The 15,431-nt window shown below is 40.7% G+C and overlaps 2 protein-coding genes across 3 annotated transcripts in view; one reads left to right on the top strand and one right to left on the bottom strand.

Annotated features, from left to right (window-relative positions):
- On the top strand, positions 1–4,856 carry EXOSC3 (exosome component 3). Its single transcript, XM_004457245.5, has 4 exons — positions 1–529; positions 1,241–1,390; positions 3,183–3,334; positions 4,505–4,856. The coding sequence occupies exons 1-4, from the start codon at positions 206–208 to the stop codon at positions 4,704–4,706; spliced, it is 828 nt and encodes a 275-aa protein (XP_004457302.2). The 5' UTR covers positions 1–205; the 3' UTR covers positions 4,707–4,856.
- A 1,412-nt stretch (positions 4,857–6,268) lies between these two features.
- TRMT10B (tRNA methyltransferase 10B) overlaps positions 6,269–15,431 on the bottom strand; it is a 29,602-nt gene continuing 20,439 nt past the window's right edge. Inside the window, exons 8-10 of one of the 2 annotated variants that reach the window (XM_004457247.4) lie at positions 14,675–14,742; positions 10,124–10,247; positions 6,269–9,546 (exon numbers count right to left, since the gene is read on the bottom strand). In XM_004457247.4, coding sequence (XP_004457304.1) covers positions 9,440–9,546; positions 10,124–10,247; positions 14,675–14,742 — 299 coding nt within the window. In that variant the 3' untranslated portion in view covers positions 6,269–9,439. The remainder of the gene's footprint in view (positions 9,547–10,123; positions 10,248–14,674; positions 14,743–15,431) is intronic. The other variant, XM_012524683.4, reaches the window with a different exon arrangement.

Raw genomic sequence — 15,431 nt, 5'->3', positions numbered from 1 at the left:
ATACCCACCCGCGCACAGACTGCGAGACAGGCGGCCGGCCGGAGACACAATCATAGCCACCTGTGGGGACCCACCGGCTCACAGCGATTAGGCTTCGTAGGCTTAGATCCGACTCCAACAGACCGCCCCCGCCGGAAACGGAAAGCCCTGTGCGGACTGGCAATTGGAGGCGGAAGCAGAAGTGCAATATTTGGTGGTGCCTTCGATGGCTGCAGCTGCGGCTATCGCAGCCGAATCCCTTGCGGGCGGCAAGGCGCGGGCGGCGCGTACAGTGTTAGATCAGGTGGTGCTTCCGGGTGAGGAGCTGCTGCTGCCCGAGCAGGAGGACGCAGAAGGCCCTGGTGGTGCAGGGGAGCGCCCGCTGCGCTTGAATCCCGTGGCGCGTTCGCGGATGCGAGTAGTGTGCGGACCGGGCTTGCGGCGCTGTGGGGACCGCCTGCTGGTCACCAAGTGCGGCCGCCTCCGCCACAAGGAGCCCGGCGGCGGCGGCAGTGGCGGCGTGTACTGGGTGGACTCGCAGCAGAAGCGGGTGAGGTGGGGCTCGGGAGGGGCGGTGCGGCCACGACAGTGGTGTCCCTGTCCTAGAATGACTTTCCGAAAAAGGCAGGGAGGGGGCCCTGGAGTTGCGCCTCTGTTGAGGCCAGCCTAGAGCCATCCGTAATCTCGTGCCCCCTTCTGCATCTTAATTCTTTAGAGGGGTGGTGAACAACAGGGACGTGGCCTGAGAAAAGAGCCTGGAAATCTTGGCATAAGGACTGTGAAACATGGTCATTGTCTTCATAACCCCGAATGTCAGGGGGCAGTCTTGTTCTTTTGGACCCCAGAGGGCAGAACCAGGTTCAACGAGTGGATGTCACAAGCAGTTAAATTTCTCATAGAATAACTTAAGTACTTGCTTATGGATAAAACTGTCTAACAATGGATTGGGTTTCTTCAGTTGTACGGACTCCTCTGCCATTGTCGACATATGTGCAAGGAGAACCTAGGCACTTCCTGGTAAGGAGCTTCAGTTAACAGATTTATCACAAGCTGCAAACATAAGAGTTTATGATGTGATTGCTTTTCTTTTACTGATTATGATAATTTGTTCTAAGGTTTGTGTAAATAATTTGAGCTTGAAAATATTTCCTAAACATCTCATTAATGACAAACATAATAAAGTAACTTTTAAGGATGTGCAGGAGATATCTTCTAAGATATATTGGAAATGATTGTCATTTATGGCTATTTTCTTTCGCAGTATGTCCCAGTGAAAGGAGACCACGTGATTGGCATAGTGACAGCTAAATCTGGAGATATATTCAAAGTTGATGTTGGAGGGAGTGAGCCAGCCTCTTTGTCTTACTTGGCATTTGAAGGTGCAACTAAAAGAAACAGACCAAATGTGCAGGTGATGATGGGGACCTTTGGTTTCTGAAGTAAGGAAAATGTCCATTCATTAGAATAAGTAAATATCCAGAACACTACCTAAATTGTCTCCAAAGCATGACCTATTTTCCCAGTTCTGTAGGATGGTCTTTGAGCATCTATGTAATGATCCTAGGTCCCCATAGTCCTGCGGATGCTTCAGCTTCTGGACCAGAGGCACTTACTTGTGTTTGCTACAATGGCTTTGGGGATGTTTCCTTTCTATTGAATTGAATGGTTATACCTGTTGTCTTCATTATTATGGACACTGGACAAGGAAGCCAGCCATTAGCACAGGAACAGAGGTGGGACAAGTGGTGCAAAATGCCCTATCAGTCAGCCAGTCAACCTAATTATAGGCCCTGAGACTGGCATCTGTTTCCCAATAACCTTCCTGACAGAGGAGCAGTCTTGTTACCTCAAGTTTTCAATTTGAGCTTTTCAGGCAGCATAGCCACATTCTTCCCTTGCCCAAGCCAGAAATGTCGTGGTCTGTGTCCCTTTTTACTCACCTGTCATGTATTTTCAGTTGCTTAATCTTGTTTATTCTGTCTAATCTTCCACATGTCCAACCCTTTATCTCCCCTTTGCAGTTCAGGCCTTAGTTACCTCTTCACTGGACTTGGTTAACGCACCTCATTAACATCCCTGCCTCCACACTTTTGCCCCTTTACCCAGGCTTTTGGGAGTCAACTTCCTCACACACTCCCTTTCTCAAAACATACATGGTTCTTTAAAGCCTACAGAATTTCTTGGGTGACACTCTAGAGATCTTGCCTTATCCATAATTATATCCTTCATACAGCCTTGCTGGAGCCATACCAAACTACTTAACAGCACCTCTAAACTCCCTGCTTTGTACCTTGGCTCATGCTTTTCCCTCTGTCTGGATTGCCCTATCCCCTCATCATGCTTAACCTTTGGAACCCAAGCCAAACACCACCACCTCTGCAAAATTATCCCCAATCTTTGGTCACTTTTCTTATACCTTTGCTCTACAACTTCCTGGATTCAGCCTGGAATGAAGCTTGTTGTGTATATGTACATCCCCACTGCCCTCCAAGACCAAATGCTTCTGAAGGGCAGTATTTTATTCACCTCTAGTTCCATAGTCACCATCATATAGCCCATATTTAAGTGTTTTATTGAGCGAACAGAGTAAGTTCACTTTTCATTTCTTTAGTTTCATTACTTTGAAATTTGACTCAGGATCTTAAATAAACTTGCATGAAGAAGTATCAGTGAACTGCTCCAGCCATTTTGCTTGAATAATTTGCATGCCAGGAGTTCCTTCCTCTAGCCATAAATTTCCTGGAATCTCCTAGAGCCGTACTATCAGATGGGAATTTCTATGATGATGCTAATTTCTCTGTCTACATTTACCAGTATGGTAGCTACTAGCCACATGTGGCTTTTGAACATTTGTTGCTAATGCAACCCTAGAACTGAGTTTTAAATTTTCATTTAAATCTAAGATATAATTAGCCACACATGGCTACATGGCTAGTGGCTACCATATTAGACAGTGAAACCCTAGAGTATCATCTCTAGCCTTGAGATGGCTTCTAATCTGGGGCTTTCCTGGGGAGTAAAACAGGAAGTACACATTACTTTTACCTTTCAAGACAGAACTCCAGAGCTACTGTGGATCTTGGAGTGTAGTCAATCCCTTACCCACAGAACTGCAGGTAGTTAGCTTGCTGCCTATGGGAAAAAGCCAATAGCACCAAAAGTATGGTTTACTATGATGAAATGAACTGTTATTATCATTGTAGGTCGGAGATCTCATCTATGGCCAATTTGTGGTTGCAAATAAAGATATGGAACCAGAGATGGTCTGTATTGACAGCTGTGGACGAGCTAATGGAATGGGTGTGATTGGACAGGATGGCCTGCTTTTTAAAGTGACTTTGGGCTTAATTAGAAAGTAAGTTTTGATGTCCACTGGCTTGCCTACTTCCTTTCACAATCATACCTTCTTGGAAAGCTGACTTTGGAATTTGGATTCTTCTTAAGAAAGTCTGAGTTTCTCCTCAAAGTTAAAAGCCAGTGTTCCATTTTAGTACAGTTGTAAAGTCATGAATTTAGTCCCATTCCCTCTTAATATGACTACATAAAATTCATATATATTTGTGTAGTTTCTGGAGTTGATGCAGAGTCTGAGATATTTTGTGCGTCAAGCTCCTCTGCCCTTTTGTCTTTTCTCCCAAGAAAACCTGCTGTTCTTTATAGCTGATACACTTAGCCCAAATCTGAAAGTCAGCCTCCCCCCCCCGCATTTGAACCCATTTGAATACAGTTGCAATTGATAATTGCACAAAATCACTTGAGTTTTTCTAATAATGGGGTACCAAATGCACCTTGACTGGTGTGCTCTTAAACCTTGTGCAGACATTTATAGAAGGCTCCTGCCATCCTGTCCTGGTAGATGATGGCTCCACTGAGACAAATTCTCTTTGACAGATGTTTAGAACTTATCTACCCAAAGATGTACCACATGAAAAGGCTTTACTCTTAGAGCCCTTCAGAGCTTCTAGACTTCAGAGCTCTCTTGAATGCTTCTCCTGCTACCTATTCTGCAGATTTGGAGAATTAGTTTGGGACATTTGAGAAGCATATTACTGACCAAGCAGTATCCCTGGGGTTTGAAAGGGCATGTGCTTCTCTCCAAGTTTTGAATTTAATACCAGGAAATAACTTGCATGAAGGGGAAAAAGAATTTAAAGTGTTCTTTTAATATTGTAGACAATAAAAAAAAGCTACAATTCTAAAATCTAGAATTATTGCGCTCTGAAATTTATGGGAAGAACTTTATACATATTTTGCAAAGTAGGTGATACCCCTAGGGAGTTTGAGTTCTTTGAATGGGATAGCCCATTATTGGGACCTCAGTATACTGGTATGGGTAAAGCTTTGTGGAAGAAAGGGAGGTAGCAAATTTAGTCGTGTGCCTTGTTTCTGGAATAATTTTGACAGGCATGGGTGGGGGCCTCAAATAACTATGAAGAACTGTCCAGTAAAGGCATCTCCTTCTAGTGGAGAGTCAGGACACACTACCTCTTTACCAAATTTAATTTTCTTTCTTCTTCCCCACCAGGCTTCTAGCTCCAGGCTGTGAAATCATACAAGAAGTAGGAAAACTCTACCCACTGGAGATAGTATTTGGAATGAATGGAAGAATATGGGTTAAAGCAAAAACCATTCAGCAGACCTTAATTTTAGCAAACATTTTGGAAGCTTGTGAACATATGACAACAGAACAAAGGAAACAGATCTTCTCTAGATTGGCAGAAAGTTGACTTATTTATGGGTCAGTTGAGCCAAGAGACTATAGGCTTCCTGGGGAAAACTTGTCCAGGTCACTCTCTTCAAATCAGACTTTCAGAAGACAAGATGTGAATGTACTATTATCTCATTATAGTTCTAAAATAAAATATTTTGATAAGAAATTACTGGCGTTTCTTGTGGCTGAGAAAGTCACTATAAAATAATGATTTTTTTTGTTCTTTACAATGAAGTTTACTAATGTTATGTATGTACATATACATATAAATATATATATACGTTTATTTGGTGTTAGCTTTATTAGATGTTCTCTTAGTTTTAGTAGAGCACAGCTTCTTTAACAAACTGGAAGTCATCATTAGTAAGTTATTTCCTGATTAAAATAGTAAAACATTTGCTGAAGAAAATTTAGACTATACAGAAACTATAAATTATAGAGGCAAACAAAAATCACCTGTAATCCCATTTTTCAATGGGTGAGCATATAATAGCTAACAATTATGTATTTACTATGTGGCAAATATTGTTTCAAGTGTTTTCCATAGATTAACTTAACTTATTTATCCTTCCTAGTAACTGAAGAAGACACTTAAATCTCACAGTTGAAGAAACTGAGGCACATAGTTTAACTTACATTCTCAACCATTATGTGTCTATTTTTCAAATTATAATGATAGGTTTAGATTATATATTACTTTGTTCACATGATACACTGAATACATTCCAATAATGTTTGCTATTAAAAATTCAATAATTGCATAATTATTTCATTCTCATGTTATAGCATATTTTACATAAATCCAGTTTTTTTTGTTGTTACATAAATAACACTATGATGAGGATCTCTGAATCCAAATCTGACCAATCTCCTTTTGCTAACATCATTTCCTATAAGCCATACAGAAAAAAAATACTGCCAGGTTTTGAAAAAAAAAATCGAGTTTTGTGACTTACTTGGAAAGGAAATTCTTCCATGCTATTGGTATTTTAAGCAAAGTGTTACAGGTAAAAATGAAGACTGGCAGATGATTCAGGTCAGTCATGGCCCGCTTTGAAAATAGGCTGTACCCACTAAAGCCTATCCATAGGCAGTCCCTTTTAGAGAGAGATTACAGCAGTCATTCAACATGTTGATAAAGACTAAGGAGCACTATGTGTTCCTAGACATGTTCAGTATAAATCATCACACATCTGAGGTCTGGCCTGTTTTTAAATAAAAAAAAGTCAGTGATATAATTGTCAAGGGGCCATAGCTCCTGAAGATTAAATTGTGAAGGGGAGAGGATGGAGCAGAGAAGTGATCTTTTGGTTCTTTTGTGACGGAGAATACATTTTCTGAATTTGCCAGCATGCTTAACTCTCAACCTTACTAGCCCAAACTGGCAAGAGAACTGAGGCAAATATATCTAATTAGGACACAAGGAAAGGAGATGGAAGAAAAGGGAAACAATGAGGTTATATAGTAAGAGGTAGGTTATCCAACATGCTCATGAGCCAGAATGGAACCTATTTTCTATTTTCAAGTTAGACTTTTATCAGTACTGTTTTGTTTTTTTTTTCCCCAGGTCTGAGTCACTTTATTTATTTATTTATTTATTTATTTTTTATTGACTTTGTAATAATATTACATCAAAAATATATATGTGAGGTCCCATTCAACCCCACCCCCCCACCCCACCTCTCCCCCCCCCCCCCCAGCAACACTCGTTCCCATCATCATGACACATCCATTGGATTTGGTAAGTACATCTTTGGGCACCTCTGCACCTCATAGTCAATGGTCCACATCATGGCCCATGCTCTCCTCCATTCCATCCAGTGGGCCCTGTGAGGATTTACAATGTCCGGTGATTGCCTCTGAAGCACCATCCAGGGCAGCTCCATGTCCCAAAGACACCTCCACCTCTCATCTCTTCCTGCCTTTCCCCATACCCATCGTCCACCATGTCCACTTTTCTCAATCCAATACCACCTCTTCTATGTGGACATTGGATTGGTTGTGTCCATTGCACCTCTATGTCAAGAGGAGGCTCAAATTCCACATGGATGCTGGATGCAATCCTCCCATTTTCAGTTGTAATCACTCTAGGCTCCATGGTGTGGTGATTGTCCTTCTTCAACTCCATCTTAGCTGAGTGTGGTAAGTCCAATAAATCAGATTGTAGGTGCTGGAGTCTGTTGAGGCTCAGGACCTGGCTATCACATTGTCAGTCCAGAGATTCAAATCCCCTAAATATATCTTAAATCCCAACGTTAACTACACCTCCAGCACATTAGCATGAAAGTCTTATGAAGGGAGATCCCATCTGAGTCCAGATTCATCACACATAAACACCATTTCCAAAGAGGGGCCATCTGCCCTGGTAGTTAACCCCATTGTTTACTTTACAGTTTAATCACTGAACAAATGCATATGAAAAATATAGTTTGTACAAGGCTCAGAAGTGTACAAAGATTTTCACTTGAGTTGTCTTGTTAGGATCCTATAGGAAGACAAGTCATCCATGCCCATACCCAGAACAAGGGAGAACAGGGTAAGACCTACCAGAAGGAGCAAAGTGCTGGGTGGGGCTCAGAGCAGACAGAGGTCAGGACAGGCTGATCCTGCAAAGCACATGTATAGCAAGTTGGGGGGCGGGGAGGACAGAGAATCAGGGTGATTAGATGAAGATAGAAAAAGTCATCTAACTTTATGGCAATTTGGTGAAAAACTAGCTCTAAAGAGTAGGTCTTTCACAAATATAGATAAGTGTACAAAAGCTGAATTAACATATCCAAACACATGTAGTTTAAGGGATAATTCCTTGTTACATAAACTTACATAGTCTATATATCTGGGCACTTCCTGTGAGCCAGGCACTATGGGGGACAAAGAAGAGCTTAAAAGTGGTCTCTCATCATTAGTAGTATACATCCTAATGAAGATCCTAATGAAGAGTCAAAGAATAAAAGCATGTGTGTGCCACTGCCATCTTCTCTCTTCTTTGGTTAAGGTACCTTTTCCCAATGAATGCTCGCACTGATTCTGAAGACTTTACTGTGCTTAGCTATTATAGGTCAGAGATGGCACTTGAAATGACACTTGCAGATATTTGTCGATGTTCTATTTCTTCTCTTTGGTGTGTGTGTGTGCATTGTTTACATGCATAAAGTGTCAATAACAATACCTTTCATAGGAAAAGATGGATTTGGAATTAGGAATAAATCAAAGTTTCAGGAAAAATAGGAACTCTTTATCAGGAAGAGAGAGGCTAGATCACTACCAACTAACATAACACCCTAACCAGTAGTGTGAACTGCTAGACTGACCCAAATTTTCAAAAGGATACCAGATTGGGAAGACCTGACCTCTGGTCTGGCAAATGGAGCTCTATCCCACTTGCAGTGATATGGAAACAAGGCATAGTGAGAGAAAGAGTAAACTAAAGCAGGTCATCCAAGGGCTGTGACTTGATACACAAAGAGATTTGATAGACTTGGACATAGGGAAGGAGTGGAGAAGAGAAAATTAACTTTGCATTGCATATATGCCACACTCCTTGTTAAAGGGCTCTTAAGTGGTAATAAGGTGAAAGTATTTCCTTTAATACTGCTGGCACAGGAATGGATGACTGGGAACTAGTATTTTTCTTAGAATTTGATGTAAGGCTTTTGCAACGACTTAGTACTCAGTACAAAATGACCAGTTCAGGATAACCTATTTGACATCCTGGCCCTAGTTCAGCTTTTACCAACAGGAAGCTTTCATTTAAGAGTTTGATATTAAACAGAAGCAAAGAGTATGGCTACTTCTTTCTACTTGAGTTACTGGGGGCAAAATGGCTTCTTGTAGTTAAAATGTCCAGAAGACCATGACAGAACATGTTTTCTCCAAAGGACATACCAGGTCACCCACTGGGGTATGTCTCTAACCTGCCTCAAGGAGGCCAACTCAGTCTAAGCAATTTCAGAAAGCTCAGTGTTGCTCTAGCTCCTCTTAATGAGAGCCATTCATATTTTCATGTCTCCTAACCTCCAGAAAGATCAACTCCAGTGATGGTCTATACTAGAAATCATTCTTACTGTAGCCATAGACAGGAGGGAAAGAAAGAACAGGCTGAGGTAGGAGCTGCATGCACCCAAATATGGCATGCAGAAGGGTTTCTCAAAACATGGTCCTTATACCATCTGCATCAAAATCATTAGGGTAAATACCAAATACAAACTTCTGGACCCCATCTCACATCTACTCCAGACCTAATTTTATACTATGGATTTATTAATTAGGCAGGTTGGGAAAGGTCTGAAAGAAGAAAAAAAAACCAATCCAATATTAATAAGTAATGTACCAAATATCCATCCATCTTCTTCTGTGCTAGGACATTAATAACTGACCATTTACTGAGGATACCATACAGTATCACTAAATCTCACAACTCTGAAACTTAGGTAGTATGATTCCCATTTCAAATTTAAGAAAACTGAGGCTAGAGAGGAAAGATGAATTACTCAATGTCCCAAGGTGCCTTAAGTGGTGGAGCTGGGATTGGACCCAGGTTTTTCTGGTCCAAGGAAATTTCATCATACCATGCTGATTCTCATGTGATCAGGGGCCTAAAAAAGTATTACTAGAGTGAGCAGTGTGGCTGACTGTACCCAGTAAGAGAGGAGGTGCCAGGCTAGGCCGCTAGGGGCTGCCCTTGCCTCAAAAATACATCTTCCCAGTTCCAGCACTTCACCTTCTGTAGCTGTAGTCTTAGGCTGCCCATCATTCCACTGAATTCTGAAGAACATAGCCTTTTCTGGAAGAAACTCCTTTTTTCAGTGCTTCAGGCCAGTTGTGAGTCTCAAAGTAAGTGGACAGGATATCAAATACTGTTAAAGGATAAGCAGAGAACAAAGTGACCACACAGGGGAAAAAGAGAACTGGTAAATGACTAATGAGGAAAAAGTTACTCTGGAATATTTAATTTGACAAACCTACTCTGCACCAGATATGATACTAGTCCTGGGGAGACAGAGGCAAACAAAGACACAGGCCCTGCCTTGCCTGCCCTCATGGACCTCCACCTACACTGAGAGAGACGGCTTGTGAAGGGACAATGATGCCACTGCAAGGAACATACAGTACAGTGGGGACAAAAAGGAGCGCCCTTGACATGACCTGAGGCAGGGAGCAGGAACATCAGCCAAGATGCTCTTAAACTGAGCCCTGAAGGACAAATAGGAATCCTAGGCCATGGAGGCAATTTCAGTTATCTTTAACACAACTGGGAAGTAGGAAGGCCATGAAGAGTGCCTGAGTGACCAGAATACACGTCGCAGAGGATAATAAAGCCCAAGCACATGAGTCCTAGGAGAGACTGACTCAAGGACCATTTATACTTAAATGTAATGCAAAAAAGCAGCACCAGAACTAAAGCAGGTTACATGTGGGCCATGTGAGTAGTACCTTGATTGATGGCCAATATCTCTGAATGATAGTTTTTTCCATTCTGGCGTCTGATCATGTATTCCCGGATTGGCAAACGGGCTGTCTGGACAGAGTGTTCTTGGGCCTTTTGAAATGTCACCTTCTGTAAATCATGATGAGATATTTTTCTCATTATAGAAATACCAAATGAATATATTCTTGTAATAAGCATAGTAAGTCAGGAGAATTCCCATTTACCACCACTCCAATTTCCACCCCTTCATCATAATTTATGCTACTAAAAACACACCACCTTAAAAATAAGTAGTGTATGGTAGAATAAAGGAACTTCACATAATGAAGAGTATTTGCTTGTCCCAAGTAAAAAATGGCTTGCGCAGAAGCACCTCATTTATCTGGGGGGTCATTTATCCAATAGCCTCCACTTGCTACCACAATATAACCAAGAAGGAAAGAAGCAAACAGGCCATCTCAGCAGCCACAATTTGCAACACAAAGTCCAAGGAGTTCAATTGTTCACAGGATGGCATCCCTTGCCTTAATTCAGAAAGTAAGATCTAATTCTGGAGGTCTGGATTTTTTTTAGCTCATAACCAGGTGGCATCAGAAAATTAGAGAAAAGGGAGACAGGATGCAAGACAGGTACACCACTGGCAACAAGACAACGGTAAGGTATAAGACCAGACTGCCCAATTAAAAGCACTCTGAGGGAACCCGACATGGCTGAAGTGATAGAGCATCCACTTACCACATGGGAGGCCCTGACCTGTGTTCCAACACAGGGACTCCTGACCTGTGTTGGAAGCTGGCCCATGCGCAGTGCAGCTGCATGCAAGGACTGCCATGCCATGGAGGGAGCCCCACATGCAAGGAGCATGCCCCGCAAGGAGAGACGCATTGCACGAAAAAAAGAGCAGCCTGCCCAGGCGTGGCACTGCACACACGGAGAGCTGACGTAGCAAAATGACGCCACAAAAAGAGACACAGATTTCTGGTGCTGCTGACAAGAATACAAGCAGATACAGAAACACACACAGCGAATGCACAGAGAGAGAAGGCAATGGGGGGGGGGGTGAGGGGGAATGAAAGATAAATAAATAAAAATTAAGCTTAAAAAAAATAAATAAAAGCACTCTGAAAACTGCAAAACTGTCACACAAATTCAAACAGTTCAATAATCTGAGGCCATATAGGGTCACAGTACAGTAACTGATGTCCATTTATAAGGTGGCCTGGAGTCATGAACTGAAGTTTAAATTACATTCACTCCCTTGTAAGAAGCATGGGAAAGATTTCTACCGTTCTAAGATTTCATGATTAAAGAAAAGACTGAGATTATAATTTACTTACTTGGGTTTGGAAGGAGCCCCAAGGTGTATGAGACATTTTAATGTGGTGGTTAAGAGCACAGTCTCTGAAAGCAGTCTGCCTGAGCTCAAATCCTGGCTCTGCTTACGAGTTATGTGATCTTAAGTGAGCCCCTTAACTTCTCTGTGCCTTAGTTTCCCCATGTATAACCTTGGGAAAATAATAAGACATACTTGTATTTTATGTACCTACTCGGATTGTTCTGAAGGTTAAAATCTGTTACCATATGAAAAGCACTTAACACAAGTGCTAAGTAAATGTTAAAAAATGTTAAAAGTAAATATTACTCCCCACTCCAACCACCCATTCAATGTTTGTCTGTCCTGTACAATATCTTCTCCAAGTGATCATCTGGCCTCTAAGTGAACAACCCCCATGACAGGGAGTTCATATATCCTAGAGCAACCCATTCGAACTTTGACAGTACCAGTTGAGAGGAAACTTAAGCCAAATTTAATTTCCCCTGTGGCTTCTACTCACTAGTCCTAGTTCTATTCCCTCAGAGCCACATCATCAAGTATAAAGGCTCTTGCACAAGACAGGCATTCAGATGCTTGAAGGCAGTGATCATGTCCCTATGAATCTTCTTGTCTCCAGACTGAGAATCTCAGTTTTGTCAACTCTTCCTGATTATGACTTAGTTTTGAGTACTCTCCATCTTTCAGGTCAACCTCTTCTGAATTGTTATGGCTTGTCAATGTCCTTTCACTTTCAGTACCACAACTGACTTGCCATCATGAATGTGGTCTAACCAACTGAACAGTGTGAAACATGCCCAACACCTTCTCTGTTCTGCCACTGGATTGCCTGTATCTCAGACTTACATGGAACCCAATCCCAGGAGAGAATATATAAAAAAGTTTTAAGGGAAACAGTTCGGATGGGACGAGGGTATAGCTACTCAAGGGACTCATTTGAAGTACAATGTTCCTTTGCATTTATGAGCTATGATATGTTTGTATTTTTTAAAAAAAACAACACGACAGTTTTATTCCTTTACGATCACTCTGAACTACAGTACAAATTTCATTAGTAGGAGACATGCATGCCATCCTGAAGGAGCTTACAGTGTAGTTTCAGTTCTCTGCACATTTAAAGATAAATGACTCTCCTTGAAGAAATGTTGTTCTTAGAGTAATTTTGTGAAAAATGGCAAACTCTCCAATAACAACTAAAATGTTCTATATATCTGACAAATCTTTGGGCTGGTTATTTTTCAGTTTAAATGTTGGTGAAATAGTAAGAGAGGACAAGGCAAACTGAACATGTATAAGGTGCTCACTAACCTTCTAGACTTGACTGCCTCAAAAAAGGGCTGTTCCCCTGCTGTAGGAGAATGATACAACCCACAGGGTAAATGTAATCCTATACTCTGCAATAAGGCTACCTTCCTCCCTCCCAACTTTTTATTTTGAAATATTTCAAACTAAGAAAAGTTGAAAGAATAATACAAAGAATACTCATACCCTTCATCTAGATTTACCAAATGTTAATAATTTTTCTAATTTGCTTCTCTCTGTATATAAATACTTATTTTGATGAATCATTTGAAAGTAAGCTACAGGTGATACAATACTTCATCACTAAATACTTAAGCATGCATCTAAGAACAAGGATATCCTCCTGCCTTACCACACTACCTCTCACATCTAAGGAAATTATCAATAATCCCTTAATATCACCTACAACACAGTCCATGTTTAAATTTCCCCAGTTGTCTCTACCATATGTTTTATAAAGCTTTTTTCCCAATCCAGAATCCAATCAAGGTTCACATACGACATTTGGCTGTTACATCATTTTAATCTCTTTTAATCTAAAACAGACTGTTGTAGTTTCCATTACATGAATTTTTGAAAGTCCAGTCTAGTTGTCTTGTAGAATGTTCCATATTCCAGATTTGTCTGATTGTCTCCTCATGATTAAATTCAGTTTAATTATTTCCTAATAAGTACATTTCACAGGTGAAATAGTATACCTTTTATTGGATCACTTCAGGAGAGACCGAATGTCACTACTGGTGATGCTAAGTTTGATAATTTGCTTAAGATATGACTACCAGAGCTCTTCACAGTCATGGTACATTTTTGCCTTCATAGCCTGTGTGTGATATTTTGAGATCATACGTATAGCACATTCTCCCACAACCTTTCAATTAATCAACTGCCTGAATCAATTATTTCACAGGTGTGGCAAAATGATGATTTTCTAATTCTTTTATGCCTTCCTCATTTATTAGTCAGCATCTTTTTAAGAGCTTTCCCCTTTTCCCCTTATTTTTCAGATTATCACTATGGAGACATGGAATACTAACCTTTAAAAATAAATGCAATTCAGTTAAACTATCATCTGTGTTAAATAAGTATATGTACAAATCTTATAAATATATGAAACATATAAAAATATACCACATATATGAGAAAAAAATATATAAGTACACCCACAATCAAATACTTGCATGATCATAGACTGTCTCAAGAAGGACACAACAAAACAACTAAACAGTAGTTGCCTCTGGTGATAGAGACTCAGGGACAAAGGTGGGAGACTTACTTCATGATGTACTTATTTTTTATACATTTTAACTATTACATCATGTGCCTGCCTTTATTATCCATGCAAAAATAGGTTAATTAGTAAAGGTAAACAAACAAAATTATCTCAACAAATACTTGGATAATAGAAATATTACTTAAAAACTCCACTGACACCTCAGTTATTCCAATAAGATTCAATTCAACAAAAGAAATATGGATGTACCTATTGATTTTGAGGTTATGGGATAAGATTTATGTCAACAAGAAAGACAGCCTGAAAAAGAGGAAACTACTTGCTCACAAAGAACAAACAGCTGTTAAGAATAGCTGAGTCAATGCTTCCTTGGGCAAGGTCAGGATTATCCTTCCAAAAATTGAAGAGAAGAGAGAAGAAAGGAGCTCAACGATGGTTATTTATGTAATTACCAAACACTCCTCACTCTGATTCCTGGCTCTTGGTTCTGTCAGGCTCAGCACTGTCTACAATGCTTATGACAGAGAGGGTACTTCACAGGCAGGAGTGTCAACGCAGGGAGAATAGGCTACTTCTTCCTATTCCCTTTAAGTTTTTAGGCCCTTTTGGTAAAATTATGTCAGGGAAGATGCCTCTAAAAGAAAGCACCACTTTTCAAAATATAGTGTTGGGCCTAAAATGTACACTCACCTTCTGAATGCTTTCATCCACAAGTCCACCAAGGATGTAAACTCTGTTCAGATCAACATCTTTAAGAGCTAAGGAAAAATGAAGGACATCTAGATCAACTCTGTTTCATAATTTAGAAATCCAGAGAAAGCAGAAGGAAAGGAATTAATATTTATAAAAAGAGAAATTTAATGAAACAGAACAGATAGTAGACTTGCTTAATACCACCAAATGCTATAATAATTCTCTGATAAGACTGAGAAAATAGACAAACCTTTGGTACAGTCAATCAAGAAAAAAAAAGGTAGTAGGCCCAAATCACCATTAAGATTCAGAAATAAGACAAATTTAAAGATACTGAAGAAAATGAAATAAAAAGATAATAATCCTGTGGAGAGGCGGAGCAAGATGGCATCTGAGTAAGTACACCATCATCATCTCTCCTACAAAGGACCAGCTGTGTGGTGACAGAGTCCTGCCGGAGCAGGCTATTTCAGAAACCTGCAGGGCAGGAGGTGTCTGGATGTTGATCTGGAGAGACTGGAGCAGAACTGGTACTTGCTCAAGGTGGAACTGCAGGTTTCTAACACTGAACTCGGAAGCTGTGGAAAGGTAAATCCCTTCCCCTAGGGCTAAGAGCCATGGTGTTCACTGAGAACTGCCAGTCGTGGGGTCGAGTTTCCAAGCCCATGTTCCCCAAATGCATGAACCCCAAGCCTGTGTCCCCTGGACCCCCGCGGCCCACATTTCACAGACCTACATACCCTGAGTCCATGTT

The sequence above is a fragment of the Dasypus novemcinctus genome, chromosome 8, assembly GCF_030445035.2.
Source record: "Dasypus novemcinctus isolate mDasNov1 chromosome 8, mDasNov1.1.hap2, whole genome shotgun sequence".
Taxonomy (NCBI): Eukaryota; Metazoa; Chordata; class Mammalia; order Cingulata; family Dasypodidae; genus Dasypus; species Dasypus novemcinctus.
The sequence above is the reverse complement of the archived record's forward strand: the minus strand, read 5'-3'. Positions and strand labels throughout refer to the sequence as shown.

Excerpts from the sequence above, each read along its gene's own strand:
- EXOSC3 (XM_004457245.5), top strand. The coding sequence starts at position 206 with ATGGCTGCAGCTGCGGCTATCGCAGCCGAATCCCTTGCGGGCGGCAAG. Across the intron at positions 530-1,240 it reads TGGACTCGCAGCAGAAGCGG|TATGTCCCAGTGAAAGGAGA; the intron begins GTGAGGTGGGGC and ends TTTCTTTCGCAG. Across the intron at positions 1,391-3,182 it reads GAAACAGACCAAATGTGCAG|GTCGGAGATCTCATCTATGG; the intron begins GTGATGATGGGG and ends TTATCATTGTAG.